The 20714-nt window shown below is 36.4% G+C and overlaps 1 protein-coding gene and 1 pseudogene across 3 annotated transcripts in view; one reads left to right on the top strand and one right to left on the bottom strand.

Annotated features, from left to right (window-relative positions):
• Window positions 1-20714, top strand: part of TTC6 (tetratricopeptide repeat domain 6) — a 205806-nt gene that overhangs the window by 100487 nt on the left and 84605 nt on the right. For 2 of the 3 annotated variants that reach the window (XM_070478004.1, XM_070478005.1), the window contains exons 8-14: window positions 3373-3477; window positions 9764-9856; window positions 12262-12336; window positions 15486-15859; window positions 18346-18796; window positions 19091-19220; window positions 20431-20603. In XM_070478004.1, coding sequence (XP_070334105.1) covers window positions 3373-3477; window positions 9764-9856; window positions 12262-12336; window positions 15486-15859; window positions 18346-18796; window positions 19091-19220; window positions 20431-20603 — 1401 coding nt within the window. The remainder of the gene's footprint in view (window positions 1-3372; window positions 3478-9763; window positions 9857-12261; window positions 12337-15485; window positions 15860-18345; window positions 18797-19090; window positions 19221-20430; window positions 20604-20714) is intronic. The other variant, XM_070478006.1, reaches the window with a different exon arrangement.
• On the bottom strand, window positions 12944-13343 carry LOC110152785 (cytochrome c oxidase subunit 7C, mitochondrial pseudogene; annotated as a pseudogene).

The following is a 20714-nucleotide window of genomic DNA, read 5'->3' as shown; positions in this document are numbered from 1 at the left end:
GTCTGTTTCCCCTATTATTATATTAGTACAATAATGATGGGTAAATAGTGGCCCCCAAAAGATATGTGCTCAGTCGCTCAGTTGTGTCTGACTCTCTGCGACACCGTAGACTATAGCCCACCAGGCTTCTCTGTCCATGGAATTCTCCAGGCAAGAATCCTGGAGTGGGTTGCCATTTCCCTCTCCACACGCAGAGGATATATCCAGATCCTAACCCACAATACCTGTGAATGTGACCTTATTGGGAAATAGAGTCTTTGCAGATGTAATTAAGAATCTTGGAGTGAGATCATCTTGGATTTAGGGTAAGCTCTACATATCTAAATTCAATATGACTGTCCTTATAAGAGGAGAAAACCGTGTGAACACATAGACATACAGGGAAGAGCTCCATGAGCTGATAGAAGCAAATTGGAGCAATGCCGCTGCAAGCCAAGGAATGCCAGGGGTGGCTGGCAACCACTAGAAGCTAGGAAGGGGCAAGACAGAATTCTCTATGGCATTCAGAGGGAGCATGGCCCTCTCAACATTTTGATTTTGGACTTTGTTTCCAGAACTCAGAGAATTAATTTCTGTTGTTTTAAGCCGTCCAATGGTAATTTGCTACAGTAGCCCTAGAAAACTACCAGTACATCTGACAGCAGTATGATACATTTGTTAAAACCAATGAACCAATATTTATACTTTATGATTAATTAAGATCCATGCTTCATTTGGATTTCCTTAGTTTAAGGTAATGTCCTTTTTCTATTCTAAGATAGAAGTGGATACACATTACATGTAGTTGCCATGTCTCCTTAGGCTTCTCTCGGCTGTGATAGTTTCTGGGGCTTCCTTGTTTTGACGACCTTGACAGTTTGGGGGAGTACTGTCAGGTATTTTGTAGACTATTCCCCAAATATCTATTATTTTATTTGGCCACCTCTGGTCTTAGTGATAGCGTACGGACTTAGTTGCTCTGTGGCATGTGGGATCTTAGTTCCTCAGCCAGCATCCCCTGCATTGCAAGGTGATTCTTAACCACTGGACCACTAGCAAAGTCTCACATGATGTTATTTTGATTTGATTGTGTGTTAAGTGATTTTGGGAGGAAGACCACTGAGGTAAGGTGCCATTTTCATCATATCATATCCAGAGTACATATTACCAGTGTGACTTAGCATTGTTGATGCTGACCTTAATTGTCCGGCTGAGGCAGTGTCTGCCACATTTCTTCACTGTGACGTTTTTCTTTTTTGCTCCCTTTCCACACTGTAGTCTGGAAAGAAGTTGCTATATATAGCCCACACTTAAGAAATGAAGAGCTATGCTCCATCTCCTTGAGGGCAGATTATCTGTAAAAACTAATTTGGATTCACCCGGACAGGATGCCTCTTCTTCGCATTTATTTATTCAATCACTTGTTATATCAGTAAGACTCATAGATGTTTATACTTTGAGTTGTGCTCAGTCGCTTCAGTTGTGTCTAACCGTTTGCGACCCTATGGATTGTAGCTCATCAGGCTCCTCTGTTCATGGGGTTCACCAGGCAAGAATGCTGGAGTGGGTTACCATGCCATTCTGCAGGAGATCTCCACTCAAGGACTGAACCGGTGTCTCCTAAGTCCCCTCCATTGCAGGCAAATTCTTTACTGCTGAGCCACCTGGGAACCCCGAGTTTAATACTATTTATTATTATTTTGCTAAGACTGAGCTTTGGTCACTGAGAGCTCTTTCAGTTGTCTCCTGTGCCCCTTTGACAGACCCTATCACTGTGGAATTTTTTTTTAACATTTAATTACTGGCAGTACAGATGTTCCAGGCTCATCTTGCTTATTTCCTGTGCCAGTCCACAGAATCAGCCATTTCCACAGGAAGCCTCAGTTCCCTTAATTGGAGAATGTAATTAGAAACTAAAATCTGGCCTTTGGATGTGCTTATTACCACCAGTTCTTTGTTGCTTCTAGGCCTTCTCAGCTCACACACATACATGTCTGTATTCTAACTCCTTCCTATAAATACACATATTTTAATGTGCATAATAAATATAATAAATGCACATAGTGATATTTCTATATGTAACCATCTTTGTCTAACTTAAGCTATTCATGAGTTCATACTGATGTCTCCACCTCTAATTCACACCCACATAGGTCATTCTAACCTCCTTCCCTGCTGATCTTTAAACTCCCAATAGTTAGTGACAAACCTGGTTGCCCCCCCCCATCCATTTACCTGATTATTCAATTCCAGTATAGAAATATCAGAATTATTTACCCATATTCTTATGGAAAATAACCTTATCAACTAAAGTGTAGCACTATGTACAGTTTCTTTTGCCTTTAGTGTTATATACTTTACTCATTTCCAAAGTTACTGAGGTCAGCAATTTTTTCCTTCCCCCCTTTTGTTGAGATTGTTTCATATATTCATAATAGAATTAGCTTGTTTTGTTATATCCCACATTTCATTGTGGGATTCCTCTTGACCTCCCAAATAATTTTTTAAAAATTTCAACTTTTATTGGAAAGAGTTAAAAGAAACAAATACAGAAACCAAACTAATGAACACATGACTACATGTGTATTTGTAATTAACATTTCGTCATACTTGTTTCAGTTTTTTTAAAAAGACATTTAAAGAACAGATTAAGTCCTCTTGTACTTCTTAATTCCATTTCTCTTCCTTTTTACCCAAGGACAGTTACTGTTACAATTGTGTCTTTTCCCCCACTCCATGATTTTTTACTTTATTAGGTGTACTTGTGACCCTAAACAATAAATCCTGTAGTTCTGTCAGTTCTAAGAACATTTATATAAATGATGTGACTTTGTAGGTATCTTTCTAAATCATGCTTATTTTACTGTTAAATAGTATGCTACTAAGATCCATCTATGGTTGATAATGTTTGTGCTGGAATGCCTTTACAGTGTTTAGTTAAATGAATATACTGCATTTTATTCATCTGTTTATTAATTGACATTTAGATTGGGCTATGTTTTTGCTATTTCATGTGCTGTATTAACATCCTTGTATATATCTCCTCATGCATATGTGAAAGAATTTCCTTACACTGTATAGCTAGAAGTGAAATTGTTGGATTGTGTGGCATGTACATTTTCTGTTCTACATTTGCTATTATTTTAGAAATGAGCAGTTTGCCTCTAATGTGATTTTACTAGTTTCCCACATCCTCGGCATCACTTGAAACTGCTGACTTTTTATTTTTGCTAATCTTATAGGTATGATCAATTGTCTTTCCCAGATTTTTAGAGACTGTGGAACCAATCACCTCATTTTCTCAGGAACTAGAACTAATTTTGATAGGAGCTTGAGTGTTTATCCTTGGGGCTATTTATTAGTTTCTAATAGCTTCTTATGTTATTTTCAAAGGTGTCTGCTTATCCAGGAGTTACAAAGTTGTTTTGGAATCTAACTTCACCCAAATTCTCTGTTCCAGTATCTGTCATGAAGGAAACTGTATATCCAAAATATGAGGTAAAATGCAGAATGACTTTTCTCTATTGTTGTTTACTAATTAAACTGTATAATTAATTATGAAATTAAATTTTACTGGAAGTTATTATGTAAATTGTCAGTAAAGACTGCAATAACTGAATGATTGGATGGCACTATAGAAAGTATGCATATAATAAATAATTAATATATATATATATTGTATGTGTGTACATATATACACATATACTTATAAGCTTATGACTATGTGTACACTTATACATGTACACTTATAGGTATATTTCTAAGAAAATGGTTGGACTTATCCATGTTACTTTAGCTAGTCAAGAAGAATATTCTCTTTTCTTTCTGAAAGAATTATTTGACTGACCAGGTATAAAGCATCTTGGGCTGTTTAGAAGATCTTTATGATATGTTCATTTGCTTTTAAAAGTGAATTTTTAGTTATTGTTTAAAAAAGTTTAAAACTACCTAATACAATTATTAGTCTATTTTCTTCTTCCCTAAAGGTGTTTAGCATTTTATGTTACACTACTTATTTTAAAGGACTTCCCTGGTGGCTCAGATGGCAAAGAATCTGCCTGCAATGCAGGAGACCCGGGTTCAGTCCCTGGGTTGGGAAGATCCCCTGAAGAAGCAAATGGCAACCCACTCCAGTATTCTTGCCTGGAGAATTCCATGGACAGAGGAGCCTGGTGGGCTACAGTCCGTGGAGTCTCAAAGTAGAAAAATCCAGAGAGGAAAACCAAAATAGTCTATTATTTTTCTCCCTCAAGACAATTACTGTCCACTGTTTAGTCCACTCTCTTTCATTGTTAAAAGTTCTTTTTCTTCTTCCTCCTCTTCCTTTTTTTCTCCTTTCCCCCTTTTCTTCTTCCTACTTATATTTTCCTCTTAAAATAATTCTGTGATGAACATCATTGTACATAAAGTTTTAATGGTATTTAGAATCATTTTATTTGCATAGGCTCCTAGATAGATTACTAATAACACATATATGAGAAAAGAATAAGACAAAAAAATTAATCATAGGGAAAGAACAACCAGGGTAATAGCATAAGTCAGACATAAAATTAAAGAAATTCTGTCCATTTATGCCTTTGCTTGAAATGGGGTCAACATCAGTGTTGATATTGAAACATCTTTACCTTCCTTGCATTACTTAATTATGATGTATTATTCTTAAATATTATATTGAATTCTGTTAGGCAATATTTTGATTGTTTTTTAAAAACATATACTAATGAGTGAAATATGTATGTAAGATATTTTTTGTTGGACTCTTATCATGGTTATTCTTGCTTTATAAAGTTAATTGGTTAGCATTTCATTTTTTTAATACCCTGGAATTAAAAGAACATAGGAATAATCTTGAAAGTGTGGAAGAATTCACTGTCTAGGAACATTTGAGCTATTTGGGAAGGTAATTTTTGACAATTAAAGCCTTTTATTTTCTAATTCTTAGGTTACTCTTGCTTAATATTTTTTCTCAAGTCAATTGGTAACATATATTCTTACAAAAAGCCATCTATTCAGTTGAAATTTATAAGTTTATATGCAGAGTTTGTATATAGTCTCTCTTTAGTTTTAATCTCCATTTCTAAATTTCCATTATTTTCTTTACCATTTCTAATGATATTTGGGGAATTTTTTTTCCCCCAAAATAAATTTTCTAGAAGTGAATTCAGTCTTTTTTTTTCAGGGATCTTTTTCCATTTATTTTCAAGTACAGATGCTTTATTTTCTACCCATCAAATTGCTCTACTCACACTAGTGTAAAACCATCCATTTAATTTTTTTTTTAGTAAGGTTTTTGATGTATGATTATGGGCTTCTCTGGTGGCTCAATGGTAAAGAAAGAATCTGCCTGACAGTGCAGGAGACATGTGTTCAATCCCTGGCTAGGGAAGATTCCCTGGAGAAAGAAATGGCAACCCACTCCATTATCCTTGCCTGGAAAATCCCATGAACTGAGAAGCCTGGTGGGCTACAGTCCATGAGGTCAGACATGACTTAGTGATTAAAAAACAGTATCTGAGTCACTGGGCTATACATCTGAAACTAAAACAACATTGTAAATCTACACATCAGTTTAAGAATAAAAATCTCTCTTCCCCTTCCACAGTTATTGGATCATGATCTGAAGGCAAACGCTGCCTACTGCTCCTTCTCTCTTTATCCTCCATTGGCAGCATCTGCTTCTAACTGAACTGACGGAATAGAGGAATCTGTGATGTTAGTCTAGTGTTATCTGAACTGTGTGTTTATAAAGCCTGGACACATATTTTTCTGTTTTTATGTGTATAAAAGTGTGGATATAAGGAATTGAGAGTAGGCAGAATTGTCTGAACAGAAATAAAAATTGCAGCAATTTTAAGAAGTTTGGTTAGAACTGTTGAAAATGGAGTAACACATTACAAAGTTAGTTCAAAAATAAATTGCTCTTGGTGATTGTTCAAACCAGTGACCAGAAGGACAAAGATCCAACAGGACTTTCTGGTACAATAAGAGGGCCCAGGACACTTTCCGTTCACTAGAACTGGAATCAGACCTTTGTTCAAAGACTGTTGTTTCCTTTGAATGGGAAATTCATTTAGATACAAAGATCTGTGTGCCTCATTTTTAAAAAGCAAATTTTACCTATTTACATATACTATGATTATTGGTGTTTTTTGTTTTATCCTGCCATTTGATTTTTGTTTTTTATAGATGCTGCCTTTTTTTTTTTAATTTGGACAAACTAAGCAATTTACTCAATTGTTCTAAAAAACAGATACTTCCATTATAAAATGAAGAATTTACAAAGTCTTAATAGTTAGCAGTAGCCCAGAGATCAAAATGAAACTTAATTGTACAATGACAGATTTAGTACTAATTACATAGCAAATTTGCCAAAATGTTGCAGTCGCCTTCTTTGCCTGCAAATTCATAAGTTAGATATTGCCTTTTGTTTGTTTTATCTTCTTTTTATTTCTTTTCTTAAATTTGTCTTTTTTGTTATCCCTTTTAAAAAAATTTCAGTAGTCTGAGTATAATATATTCTGATTTTATTTTTATTTTAAATATTTGGATAAATTGTATTTTATCATCCCTGTTTTGGAAGTTATGTATATTGTTTCTTATTCCTATGGTGGTCTCCCTAGAACATACATGTTTAACTTATCAATATCTAATATTAATCAATACCTTTATACTCTTCCAGGAAACTGCAATTATTTGAAAACTTGTTATATTTACTCTTTCTTGATTTAATGTGCTCTTACTTTGATACAGTTTTAGATCCTTATCTTTTAAAATTCAGAAGACGTTGTTCTTATCATTTTATGCAATAATCCTTAGATTTTACCCATGAATTTATCTCTCTCTTTTTTCCTTTCTACTTTTCAAGCATCTCAGACATTTCTGTCTGGAATCATTTTGCCTTCTGCTAGAATATATCTTTTTGAATTTGCTTTAAGGGAAATAGGAGGTCTACAGTTGGTAAAAATTCTGTTTTTTCTTTGTTTTAAATGCCTTTATATTACTTCATGCTTGAGCGATATTTTACTTTGTGATAATATTATTGCAGATACTTATTTTTAGCACACAAATGATGTCTCACAGTTTTCTGGTGTCCACTATTGCTGTTGAGAATTGATTCTTAAATATGAACCCTCTGAAGGTTCTTTGATAACAAATCAAAGAACCCTTTGATAATAAATTCTCTGCCTCCCCCCTTTTACTTTTAAGCTGTTCTTTTTTCTTCCATGCAATTGCAGTATGGTGTGTCTAGTTGTAGATTTCTTCTTACTTATTATATTTTGGAATGATTGGGATCTTTGAATCTGTGGTTTGATATCTTTCGTCAGCTATGGAAATTTTTTAGTTACTGTTTCTTCACATTTTGCCTCTGTCTATTCTGTCCTTTGTTTTCTGGGCCTTTAATAACATGTTTGATACTGGATCCTGTACAATTTCTTCTGATCTCTCTTATAGTTCAGGTTCATAAATTCTTCAGTTGTGTCTAATAATACTGTTTAACTTGTTTTCTGCATGTTTCAACTTGGTTTTATATTCTTTTTAGAATTTATCTGTTTTTTCTATTACATTCTGGTGTTTTGTATCTTTGTGTACTTGTGTCTTTAAATGTTTATCATTGTATTTAGAACATTATTTTTAGTAAATATTTGAGACCTAGGATGGCTGTTCTTCTTCTAGAGAAAACTTTTTGTCAGAACCTGAGATCTGTATCATTCAACCTAAAATTGAGGTTGAGGCTTGAGTTTCTTTGAACACCTGTATACAGAGCCTATGCTGCAAGTCTACACAAATGTTGATTTACATCCATTCATTCCTAATCTTAGGGTATAACCCTGTAATATCCTTGTAGCCTTGGATACCTGTATTTTATATATATATATAAAATCAGTTTCCATACTTCAGGAGGACTCTGGGCTTGCCTGTCTGTCATCCTTGCCCCTTAAAGTTGCAAATATGAAGCTCAGATTTGCAACTGTTTTGGCAAACATTTTGCGAACAAAAGCATCTTTGAATACTGGGTTTACCTTTTCAGGTTTTTTGATTTTCCTATATTTTTTTGCCCAGTATCTCTTCATCATATTATTAGCTCTGATGCTTTGAAGATTATCTTTGTCATAATACATGCTTTCTAGTTCTCAGAAGAATTGCTTGTTGCTGTTCATTGTTCAGTCGCTAAATTGTGTTCAACTCTTTGCGACTCCATGGACCGTAGTGTGTCAGGCTTCCCTGTCCTTCACTGTCTCCCAGAGTTTGCTGAAACTCATGTCCATGGAGTCAGTGATGCCATCCAACCATCCTCTGCTGCACCCTTCTCCTCCTGCCCTCAATCTTTCCCAGCATCAGGGTCTTTTCCAATGAGTCAGCTTTTCACATCAGATAGCCAAAGTATTGGAGCTTCAGCATCAGTCCTTCCAATGAATATTCAGGGATGATTTCCTTTAGAATTGACTGGTTTGATCTCCTAGAATTACCTAGCCTGCCATAACTAAAAGTGGAAGTCATAATTGACTTTTAAGGTAGCAAAACTGTTTCCATTTCCATCTGCATCCCAGCTTTTATTGCACCATATTAATTTTAGCAATATTCCTGTAATAGAGCAGAATTTTTACATCACATATATGTGAGCACTACTGTAATTGCCCTCTCAAAGCATGCTAGTATGAGCAATATACTGATAGGTTCCGACATATGAACCACATTGTCTTTTTACAAAGCAGCCATTGATTGTTAGTTCTGCTGTTTTGATATAAAATACAGTGTTAGGGTTTTTGTCTTTGTTATTATTAAAAGCATTCTTTTAAAATGTAATATCTGCTATTCCACCATATTTGAATATTTTGTGTAAGCATATGGCAAAATAATTCCAAAATACTTGTGCATCAGATAATTTATCTTTGAAGAATAATGATGAAAGTGACAAGGTATCTTTCTGCAATATCCAGTAATTCTTTTACGTTGCATTGTGCTATAACTGTTTTCCAAAAATATAGCAGAGAGGATGACCAGAACCTCAATACTGATAATAACTAAAATAGTCACTGCCTTCTCCATATCTGTTACATTCTCAGTAATAATTACATCTTACTTTTAAAAGTTCATTTTCTACTGAATAAATATTTAAAATTTTTAAAATGCTGGTTGAGATATAAAAATTTCATCAAACAAAGCAGCAGCATGATTTACTTCACCATGAATCCTATGGAACTTAGATCTTATAGTTGTTTCTGTATATCCAAATCACTGGTTACAAGATAGAGAAGTAGCACATTTAATAATAATCATAACTATTGCAGCAGTTTACGTTGCAGCAGTAAATATATATATCATCTAACTGACTGATACAATTCAAACTATAAAGCATTTAAGGAAATTTTCATTCCAGTTAATATTTAGAATGTTTGCTTGTATTTGTCAGTGAATAGTCACATAGTGATAATAACTCTAAATAGCATGTTTTGTTCATAATCCTGAGGTTGATATGCTGAAGAGAGTCAACAACACTCTATGAGGTCACAGGATCATTGATTGTCCTGAGTCCAAGAATGTAAGAAATAATGTAGAAGTATCAGTTTGACTAAGGTCCAACACCAAAGCCATATTGTGGGTTTTAGCCAAATACTAAGGTTGCAGCTGGACTTTGATCTATGTTTTTTTTTTTTTCTAGAATTATACTTTCCTGCGTATTGCTGTTTTGGTAATAACATTTTAGTATGTAGCAACAGTAATCATAGGCTCTGAATTAAAAGTATTCTACTATATAGTTTTAAACTGTTATCTTTTATCACAGAGTGCACAAACAAGCAGAATTTTAATTGAGAAATTTGTGTCTGAAAGCAAGGAAAGTATCATTACTTTAAATCAGCATAGGAAAAGTTCCAGGGTAAGTATAATTTTTAGTCTGAATTATGGGTTGGTGTCCTTGTCTTCCAACAGTTTAGATATTATTTCTAGTGATTTCAGAAGTAATTTCTTGACGCTTTCTCATTCCGGGAAATGCCTCAGTGCATTCACCAGAATGTTTGTGAAGGACATATTTCCTCTTTTTCCAATATGCTGTCTTTATGACACTCAGAATATGTTATTTACTAATCAGTAGTAGGATATCTTTTGTGAGTTTTACTGAAATTCCTAAAATGTCTGGTTTTTCCATCATTCGTCACTGCTTGCCCAGGTCTTAAGTGATCAAAGGAACATGTTTATGAATCTTTTTACCAAATGAGGGGAGGGGATTGTTTATGGCTATGAAACAGAGTAACACAGAATTCTCTTAAGTGGTGACTGGACTTGTGCCCATGATTTTATAGTCACTAAAGTGTATCTAAGTAAAATAAATAATAAGCACAGTTGGAGAGAAAAGAGATAGCGATTGAGGGAAGAAGACAGGTATGAAATTTATATCACTGGCTTAATAAATATCCTGAACTTTATGAGGGACTAAGAGGAAATGGTTTTATTTTTCTTTCCTTTAGGCCTCCAGCCCTCTACTCCCCTTGATGATATCTTAGGATGCTGAGTGCCATAGAATAGAGAGTCTTATTAACCTGGGATAAATCAGATCCCTATTCTAGTCAATTACACTAGGTTTAATATGGTTGTATGCCTCTTTCTGTATTCCCCATACAGTCAGGTGATATATTTTTTGGGGGTAATGTTTCTATTTAATGTAGGTCACTTTTGCTATTTTAATATAGATAACTATCTTATTAAATATTTGTCCTCATGTATGTTTGAGCATGTTATTTCTCATCAGTCTGAATGATATGGATGTCATATTGTTCTTGTTTTTTATCAACAGCACCTAGAACAGTGACCATCACATAAAAATTAATTGAACCAATAAATAACACTTTCTAGTTTGGAATGCATGGACTATTGTAGTAGCATTACTGGTACCTAACCTGTCAGGTATTCCTGTTTTTAATAGCTGTTTCTAATCTAACCTCCCTGTTGCCCCTTGCAATATTCTTAAAACACAGGTATAATTATACCACTCAATCTCAACAAACTGAATAACATCACCTGTCAAAGTCAGAATGCTTATCTAAGCCTCATAATGTGGCCTGGGCTGTGTTTTCTGTCTTACCACCCATTGTGCCTCTGCGTCCGTGTAACCTACATGTACTCTGTTCTCTGCTTGCACCACAGTCCTTGGGGACTAACATCCCAGCGCTTAGACACTTCTCTGTGCTTGTTTAGGCTATTCCGTTGGCCTGGCATGTTCTCAACCCATTCTCAGTCACACAGTGAAAATGTCACTACCTTTCACAGCTAATGATACCTCTTCTAGCTGGTCAGTCCAGGTTCCTTCTCATTCTGAACTGACCTCTGCCTCTCCTGTGCTCTCTTTACACCTGATTCATGCTATCCTTACAGTCATTGTTACAGCTGCTGTGAATTACAGTTACTACTTCATGTCTTTTTCCACCATCATACCTGAAACATGTCAGTTTTGGTACTTTCCACCCTATCTGATGTGGTAGTACTTCCCAACTCTTTTAGTCTAATAGCTCTCATGGTAAGTAGTATCTGTGTGAATGCAGCCATGAAATTAAAATATGCTTGCTCCTTAGAAGAAAAGTTATGACCAACCTAGACAGCATATTAAAAAGCAGAGAGATTACTTTGCCAACAAAGATCCATCTAGTCAGAGCTATGGTTTTTAAAGTAGTCATGTATGCATGTGAGAGTTGGACTATGAAGAAAGCTGAGTGCCAAAGAATTGATGCTTTTGAACTGTGGTGTTGGAGAAGACTCTTGAGAGTCCCTTAGACAGAGGGAGATCCAGCCAGTCCATCTGAAAGGAAATCAGGCTGAATATTCATTGGAAGGACTGATGCTGAAGCTGCAACTCCAATATTTTGGCCACTTGATGTGAAGAACTGACTCATTCGAAAAGACCCTGTTGCTGGGAAAGATCGAAGGTGGGAGGAGAAGGGAATAACAGAGTATGAGATAGTTGGAGTCAATGGACATGAGTTTGGATAAACTCCAGGAGTTGGTGATGGACGGGGAAGCCTGGCATCCTGCAGTCCATGGGGCTGCAAAGAGTCGGACATGACTGAGCAACTGAACCACTGAACTACTACTAAATTGATGGATTTTAAGTTCTGACCCTATGTTTGAACATAGTGATTTCAAAATCAGTAAGAACCTGTATTTTAATTAGTATTTCTGCATTTCATGAATTAACTCAGTTATCACTAGCCAATTTTCATCTGATATTTTAGTTTACCAAATAGCATGTAGAGTCAATCAATGTGTATTTGTCATTTGACTATTTTACAGCTTTTTTTCCTGAGAAAAGCTGCATCATTTGAAAATGTCCAAAAACATTTCAGCACACAGTCTCCTCAATTAAAGGTATGATAATTTTTCAGTTTTTGTTATTGAAAGTAAATGTTCACATTTCTAGTAATAATCACCACCTATGCTTTTTCTTTGCTTTCCTAAAATAGCACGATCATTTGATTCATACAGAGTTGATTGAAATTTTGGACTTCACTGAGAATTTGGTAGCCTCTGTAAAATTGTTGTGGTTAGTGCCAATTTAAGGTTTTCCACATCTCTTGGAAGTGTCTCATAATCACTTTGACTTTACTTGAAAGTGAAAAGTCGCTCAGTCCTGTCCGACTCTTTGCCACCCCATTGGAGTTCTCCAGGCCAAAATACTGGAGTAGGTAGCCTTTCCCTTCTCCAGGAGATCTTCCCAACCCAGGGATCCAACCCAGGTCTCCCACATTGCAGGTGGATTCTTTACCAGCTGAGCCACAAGGGAAACCCTGACTTTACTTGGTATATTATAAGTCAAGTCACTTATATATTGATCTGCCACTTGCGTTGAGCTCACAGTTTGTTTTATGCTGTCAGTTTATTTACAAACAAATCTAGGATGCTGAGTTCGAGTGTTTAATCCTTTTTTCAGAGATTGCACCTCTTAATATGATCCTCTTCATGTCTGTCTCATGGATTACTTCTTAAGCAGTTGGTGTCTTACTGTAAAGAAAGGTGCAGTAAATCCAGACCCAAAGAGCAAAGTCATCATAGTTAGTAACCTCCACTTGTTTTCTGCTGAAAATGGAATATGCTTCCATGGGCCCTCCTCATGGTGGCTCCAGGTTGTGAACTTCCAGATGCTCTGTCCCAGCGTAGCACTGTTGGAAGCTCTGCAAAAGGCGTAGAGACTGAAGGCGGAAGAAATGGTGGGAGTACATGAAGCCCTCCCTTCCTCGTGACCTGGTTCCCTGGTGTGCCAGGCTCACTGTTTTAAGGCATCGATCACAAGTGAGGGACACCTACTTACTGATCTTATAGCAGCTGCTGGAGAGGCGGAAACCTGTTGGGACTTCAGATGTGCTGGTGGGCACCATTTTTAAATCATTCTAGTTTACTGATGAGGGAGCTGGTGGGTGCCATTTTTGGCGTTCTCCCTATAACCTGCTAGTCCCAACGGGCATGCTCCAGCACATACCTTGTGCAGCAGCTATATTGGAACTGGGTTGGGTGAGTGTACCAAACTCTGCAAACCCTGTGACACAGCTGTGTCGTGCAGGGCAACTGTCCCAAGTCCCACCCGCCTGTGCCACAGCAGCCGTGCCCCAGCTGGGCTGGGCGAGCTAGTGCACCAAGCCTTGCTCTCTCTGCAGCGGCTGCAGCCTTGCAGTAACTGGCAGGTGATCACAGCACCCACCGGAGCACCCTCGAAGAACCTGGCTCAGGTGCTGGGGGAGATTGTGCTTCTGGGTCCCATGGATCATTTCCTACTCAAGACTCCTTCAGGCCTGGGAGAGGTGCTGGTTTGCCTCATTCGTATAGAACACAGAGAATCAGGCCAAGTGCAGAGACAGGAATGTGTTCCTAAAGAGTTCAACGTCACAGTCAAAAGATGCTCACCAAATTTGGGAGATAAAGAGACAGAAAATGTAAGAAAATACTGAACACAAGTTATAACTGAACTGAAAAATATACTTAAAGAGTTAAAACAGCAAACTGGATGAAGGAGAAGCATGAAGGACAAGCAAGAGGGAAAAGCAACGGAGATCATTGTTAGGCAGAAAAACGAAAAAAGAATTTAAAAAAGTGAGGATACCTTAAAGGACCTCTGGTACAACATCAGGCAGAATAGCATTCACATTATAGAGGTCCCAGAAGGAGAAGAGGGAAAGGGCCAGAAAAATTATTTGAAGAATAATTTTATGTTTTACTTTTTTCAGGCATATTCTACTTTTTCTTGGTACATACATATGTTTATTTTTTGATATATATATATGTACACGTATATATATTCTATAGTCGGTATTTCTCTGTTCTCTGTTTTAAGTCCATATTGAGTTAAATACAGTTTCTTGACATGAGGAAAGTATATATAGTAAGTCACAGAGAAGGTCAATATCTCTATTACATTTTATTACATCTTAAAATATACAACTAGCTTGTATGGAATTGTTATTTGTGTTTGGAATTTGGGTCTATATTCACTGTTAAGAAAAATATTTCTGTAATGAGTTATTTACTAGCAAAATTAAATGCAATTATTTATTGACAGTAGTTCAATAGGCAAGAAATGCTATATCAAAGGATTGGAGCTAATCTCTCTTTTATTTGTAATGAATGTTGTTAGAGTTTCAAATACTAATGCATAATTATTAAAAATTATTCACTAATGTATTATAATATTAATATCATTATTGAAAATTAAGTTGATTCTCTAATGATTAGATAAAATGAATATTAGGTTGAAATTCTGTTATGTAAGCCTATAAATATTAAATTGAAAATAATTGAATACTAAGTATAGGAATTCAGTGTTATTAAGGTGCTTTTGAAAATAGACTTACAAATTGATTTATTGAAGTGAGACATTTTAATAATTTTTGCTCTGCCTGCAATGCAGGAGACCCCGGTTTGATTCCTGGGTTGGGAGGATCTGCTGGAGAAGGGATAGGCTATCCATTTCAGTATTCTTGGGCTTTTCTGGTGGATCAGCAGGTAAAGAATCCACCTGCAATGTGGGAGACCTGGGTTCAATCCCTGGGTTGGAAAGACCCCCTGGGGAAGGGAATGGCTACCCACTGGGGACTTCAGTATTCTGGTCTGGAGAATTCCATGGACTATATAGTCCATGGGGTAGCAAAGAGTTGGATATGACTTAGCACCTTTCACTTCACTCACCATTTTTTTGCATTAAACTACAAGTAGAGCATATACTTTATTTGGATATGTAAAGAGTGTTCTCTTTAAATTAATAATATATAAAATCACAATTCATATATACTTTATGGTGTTATTTTTATATAGCTAATGAAATGTCATGTGACCAAATTATTGTACTTTGCTTTAACTAACCCACTGTTAACTTATAAGCTCACTTGAAATACATCAAGAATAGATGATTTGAAATTTTTCAATAGTGACCAAATTACATTAACAGTAATTATAACTGAATTAATTTAAAATGTATAGCAACTAAATTGATTTTATATTTTTCAATTTTTTGTTTCCTTATGAATAAGAGAGTAAAATCTGCAGTTGAGTTGATTAAGGAGGAGACCACAGTTCTATCAGGGATTCAGGATGACATGCAAAGCAATATAAAAGAGGTGACGCTTCAAAAAGCAAAGGAGTTGGAGCGTTGGATGACTGAGCAAAACGAAACTAAGGAATCTGTCTCTGAGAAAGAAAATATAGATTCTATCTTAGACTACATGCATGGCAGATATGGTTCAAGAGACCTGTCTTACACTCTCATTGAAGCATCTCGACAAGCTGGCATTACTTACATTGTTTATCCCAAGAAAAAGAAGATGAGACGGAGGAGAGGACTGAGGCTCAGTAAACTTACACTTGTGTATGATGAGTTATCCAAGCCTCCAAAAATTCTTAAAAGGTCTCGTTTAATCAACATTTGTTATAGTTTAAGAAATATATTATGGTTTGGGTCTTAGTTTTATAATTCACTCATTGAAGGATCCTTTTGTATGTATATTTCCTGGGTCCGTCTCTGGTTGTTGTTCAGTTGCTCAGTCATGTCTGACTCTTTGTGACCCCATGGACTGCAGCACACCAGGCTTCCCTGTCCTTCACCATCTCCCAGAGCTTGCTCAGACTCATGTCCCTTGAGTTGGTGATGACATCCACCCATCTTGTCCTCTGTTGTCCCCTTATCCTCCTGGCTTCAATCTTTCCCAGCCACAGGGTCTTTTCTAATGAGTCAGCACTTCACATCAGGTGGCCAAAGTATTGGAGTTTCAGCTTTAGCATCTGTCCTTCCAATGAATATTCAGGACTGATTTCCTTCCGGATGGACTGGTTGAATCTCCTTGCAGTCCAAGGGACTCTCAAGAGTCTTCTCTCACGCCACAGTTCAAAAACATCAATTCTTCAGGCTCCACCTTCTTTATGGTTCAACTCTCACATCCATACATGACTACTGGAAAAACCATAGCTTTGACTATAAACCATAGTTTTTCCTGGGCCCATCTCTGGTGCCAATTAATTTATCAGTCAGGGCCCCAGGAGTAAATAGATAGCACTCTCAATTTAGAATAATTCTAGAGAGGGATACCAAATGGCAGTTTACAAAGATGTGGGCATAGGAAAATCACAAATGATAGAGTGCTATCCTGGGGCTCGAAATAATAGAGCCAGTCTCTACCCCTCAGTATGAGAGGACAAAAAGAGAGGATGATTACTAGAACCTGGAAGAAAGGAATTTTATGGAAAGGATTTCCTTGAAAGAAGTAGTGAACTTTGGTCAAAAATCATGGCTAGTTTGAGGCAACCTCTCAGGAGGGGCCCGGAGGAATACTCTGACCTCACTTGAACTCCCTTTTCAGGACTCCTAATTGAACATACTTGATTAGAAGAAAGCAAGTATTCCTACGTATATAGTCTGTACAGACTAGTACTCTAGGGCAAAGGACAAGGTAGAGAATAGAGATAAATGTGGAGGTGGAAATGAGATCTGTTTGGCACAGATGGTCTTTCCAGGGTGACCTTTGACCAGAAATAGGAATTGAGAAGGAGTCAGCCACTCAGAAGGACTGGAAAATGCAATGCTTTGAGGCTTGCCCTAAGCCTGGAACAGTGGGAGGCGAGAGAGTAGTGTTATTAGAGATATTTGCTGGGGTCTCATCTTGTTGTCTTGTAGGCCATGATGAAAAGTTTGATTTGTGTTCTAGGTACTAGGGTACGCTCTTGGAGGTACTGACATGATCTGATTTACATTTGTTTAAAAAAAAATACAAAACATACTGGCTGCTGTGTGGAGAATGGATGAAACTAAGAGTACAAGCAGGGATTTAAGATGTTATTATACTCTAGACTGGAGAAGGCAATGGCACCCCACTCCAGTACTCTTGCCTGGAAAATCCCATGGACGGAGGAGCCTGCTAGGTCTATGAGGTCACGAAGTGTTGGACTCCACTGAGCGACTTCACTTTCACTTTTCACTTTCATGCACTGGAGAAGGAAATGGCAGCCACTCCAGTATTCTTGCCTGGAGAATCCCAGGGATGGGAGCCTGGTGGGCTGCCGTCTATGGGGTCACACAGAGTTGGACATGATTGACGTGACTTAGCAGCATTCTCTAGACAGAAGAGATGATGGAGGCTTGCACTGGAGTGTAGAGAGGAGTGGAGTGTCACCGAATAAGGAAGCAGAAGGATACTGACTTTTCTCACTTTTTTCTCCTTCTTTTAGCACAGGCCTTTCTCGTAGTACACACTTGGTAAATATTTATGAAATGATGGGGTTTAATTTTTTTTTCCTTTCGATAGAGCATGTTTATTTTCTCACGTGGCTATAACAGCACCAGCATACAATAAATGCTACTGAATGAAAACTGTGTGGGAAATGGAGAGTTTGCGGAGATGATTCTAGAAACATAGCATTTGAAAGCGTATTAGATGTCATCTAATTTGATAGCCTAGGAAGTTTGGGATGAAGTCTGGGATGTCTTTTTGTTAGTCTGCTGTGGAGTAAAATCTTTGCTTCTTCCTGCTTCTTCAAGTTCATGTCCTTGCCAACCATTTGGATACATTTCCTTTTGCACATCAAGTTTTAACTCCTCAATTCTCCTGAGATTGTATTTCCTCTGGTTGGGGGTGGGGATGTAAATTTAGCCTGGAAGGAGCACTGACCCCTTATTCAGTTCTTTACAGAGACTGTAACTTTAATAACAATCTTCTGCTTTCATAACCTCAACATAGATTCTTCACACGATCTAAATGAATGAACAGAAGGACTTGATTTGCATAAAAGTACCATGTAATTTTATTTTGATAACAGAGAAATAGTAATTATGACTGAGTTGATTTATTGGTTATATAAATTATATTTCTGTAATTTAAGAATCACCCTTTTGCATACTAGATCAGTGTCCCACGGAATCCTTCCTGGACAGAAGAAATATTTGCTCAGAGTTCCACTATATGAACGTGTACTTCGGTGTCCCAGTGTACCTTTGGGTTTAAATTCTGACAAATGTGCCCAAATTAAGAGAATTCTAGAACATAGTGATCCTCAAACATGGTCTCCTGAGATGATCTCTCAGCCTAAGCAAAAGAAGACAACCCCGAGAGTTAAAATATCTGTTGACAAAGACTCATCTGAAAGAGTGAAACAATCACCAAAGCTAGAATTGAGTGATTCTTTGACCTGTGGTCTTCCTCCAGCAGTCATTAAACATTATGAGTCTGAAGTGGAGATCTTGACTGAAGAAATAAATAGTAAGAAGAAATATCCTGCATTTTTATATTGTAGGCGTGGAGCTCTTAATAGGAAACTGGGAAAGTTACAGAGTGCCATGAATGATCTACAGGAAGTAAGTTTTATGTAATCAAAATAATAATACTAACAATTTATCCTTGCTTATAATTATATATTAACTTTTACTAGAATTTTGAATAATGAATATTTGTATTATGTATATAGGATTAGAAAATTCTGGCATTTTCAAATAATTAGCCTTAAAAACACTAGATTTTGTCAGATTCAGAGGCATCATATTATACTATACACATATAAAGCTGTTGAAGTCAGCAATGTGTGAAAGTTTATTTGCTAGTCTATCTTCCCTTAGATCAATTTAAATGGAATTTATACATCTATTTTCTAGGCTATATTCTTGGAGCCATTGTTCCTCAATGCCTATTGGCACCGACATTTCATTTATCTTTTCCAAGACAAAATTAATGAAGCTTTGGATGACTTGAATTTTATAAATAAATACAATAAAAATAATGCAGGTGGGTTGTCTGTGCAGTCATATCTTAAACCAAGCTTTGGTCATTTAGTGTAAAAAGATACATAATTCAAGACATATAAGTCTCCACAAATGGTTGTAACTTTCCTAAGTTAAATTTATTCTTGATTCCCTGGTAGCTCAGATGGTAAAGCGTCTGCCTACAATGCCAGAGACCTGGGTTTGATCCCTGGGTCTGGAAGATCCCCTGGAGAAGGAAATGGCAACCCACTCCAGTACCATTGCCTGGAAAATCCCATGGATGGAGGAGCCTGGTAGGCTACAGTCCATGGGGTGGCAAGGAGTAGGACACGACTGAGCGACTTCACTTCACTTCACTTCATTGTAAATATAGGACTCTTTCGTGATCCTGTTGTTTTAAAAAATATTTATCATAGTTTGAAATGTTAATGTCCTTGGAACATTACAATAAATTGGGTTCTTACTGTTTATTTTGTAAGATAAGCTTACAATTTTTATGGAAGTAATTCACAAATTTAGTCTGAATTAGAGTTGTAGTAATTTTGCATGTGTGAACGCTCAATTGCTCAGTTGTGTCCAATTCTTTGTGACCCCATGACTACAGCCCACCAAGCTCCTCTGTCCATAGGATTCTCCAGGCAAGAATACTGTTGTCATTTCTTCCTCTAGGGGATCTTTCCGAACCAGGGAATGAACTGGTGTCTCCTGAATCTCCAGTATTGGCAGGCAGATTCTTTACCATTCTTAGGACTTCTCAGTTGGATGAAATATATAGCTTTGTGTTTATGTACTATTCTCTAATCAATTTGAATGACTAGGCATGGAACTTTTGAGAAATAAGAAAATGTCATATTCATCTTTGTATCTCCAACACTCACAACATACCCCTAAGATATAACATGAGCTTAATAAATGTTTTTTTTTTTAATCTATGCTGATCTCTGCTAAAAGTCCATAACTTTTTACTGTGAACATTAAAAGATTATGAGACGTTTTAGATATATAAAAAGGTAAAAGGCAATTTTTGTTATTGAAATGGAAACACTTTTAATGTAAGTATTTATCCAGTCTGTGAGAATGAATTTTGCATTGTTGAACAAAAGAACAAATATTAAATGACAAAGAGAGTAAAATAGAGATACATTTTTGTAAGACTACATTTTGTGGAGGGTGAAGGATTAATCTCTTAAAATTTAGGACTGTAACACTAAATTTTACTCTATTTTCTTTAGACGCATATTTTTCAAGAGCAGAAATTTTCAGAGAAAAAAATGAAATTACTTTGGCAATTCTAAATTATACTCAGGCAATCAAGTGCAGGCCCATGGATGCCGATATGTACTTCAGGAGGGGTGAGATGTATGAAATAGAAAACAAAATGCTGGCCATTGATGACTTTTCTAAAGTAAGCTGTATTACATATAATGTTGCCATTTATATATTTGTATATTTTAGAACATGATATACTAATTATATAAATACAAATTATCTGATTAAATATTTATATGTTTTAGAG

The sequence above is a fragment of the Odocoileus virginianus genome, chromosome 16, assembly GCF_023699985.2.
Source record: "Odocoileus virginianus isolate 20LAN1187 ecotype Illinois chromosome 16, Ovbor_1.2, whole genome shotgun sequence".
Lineage (NCBI taxonomy): Eukaryota > Metazoa > Chordata > Mammalia > Artiodactyla > Cervidae > Odocoileus > Odocoileus virginianus.
Note: the sequence above shows the minus strand (reverse complement) of the source record. Positions and strands in the feature narration are given on the sequence as shown.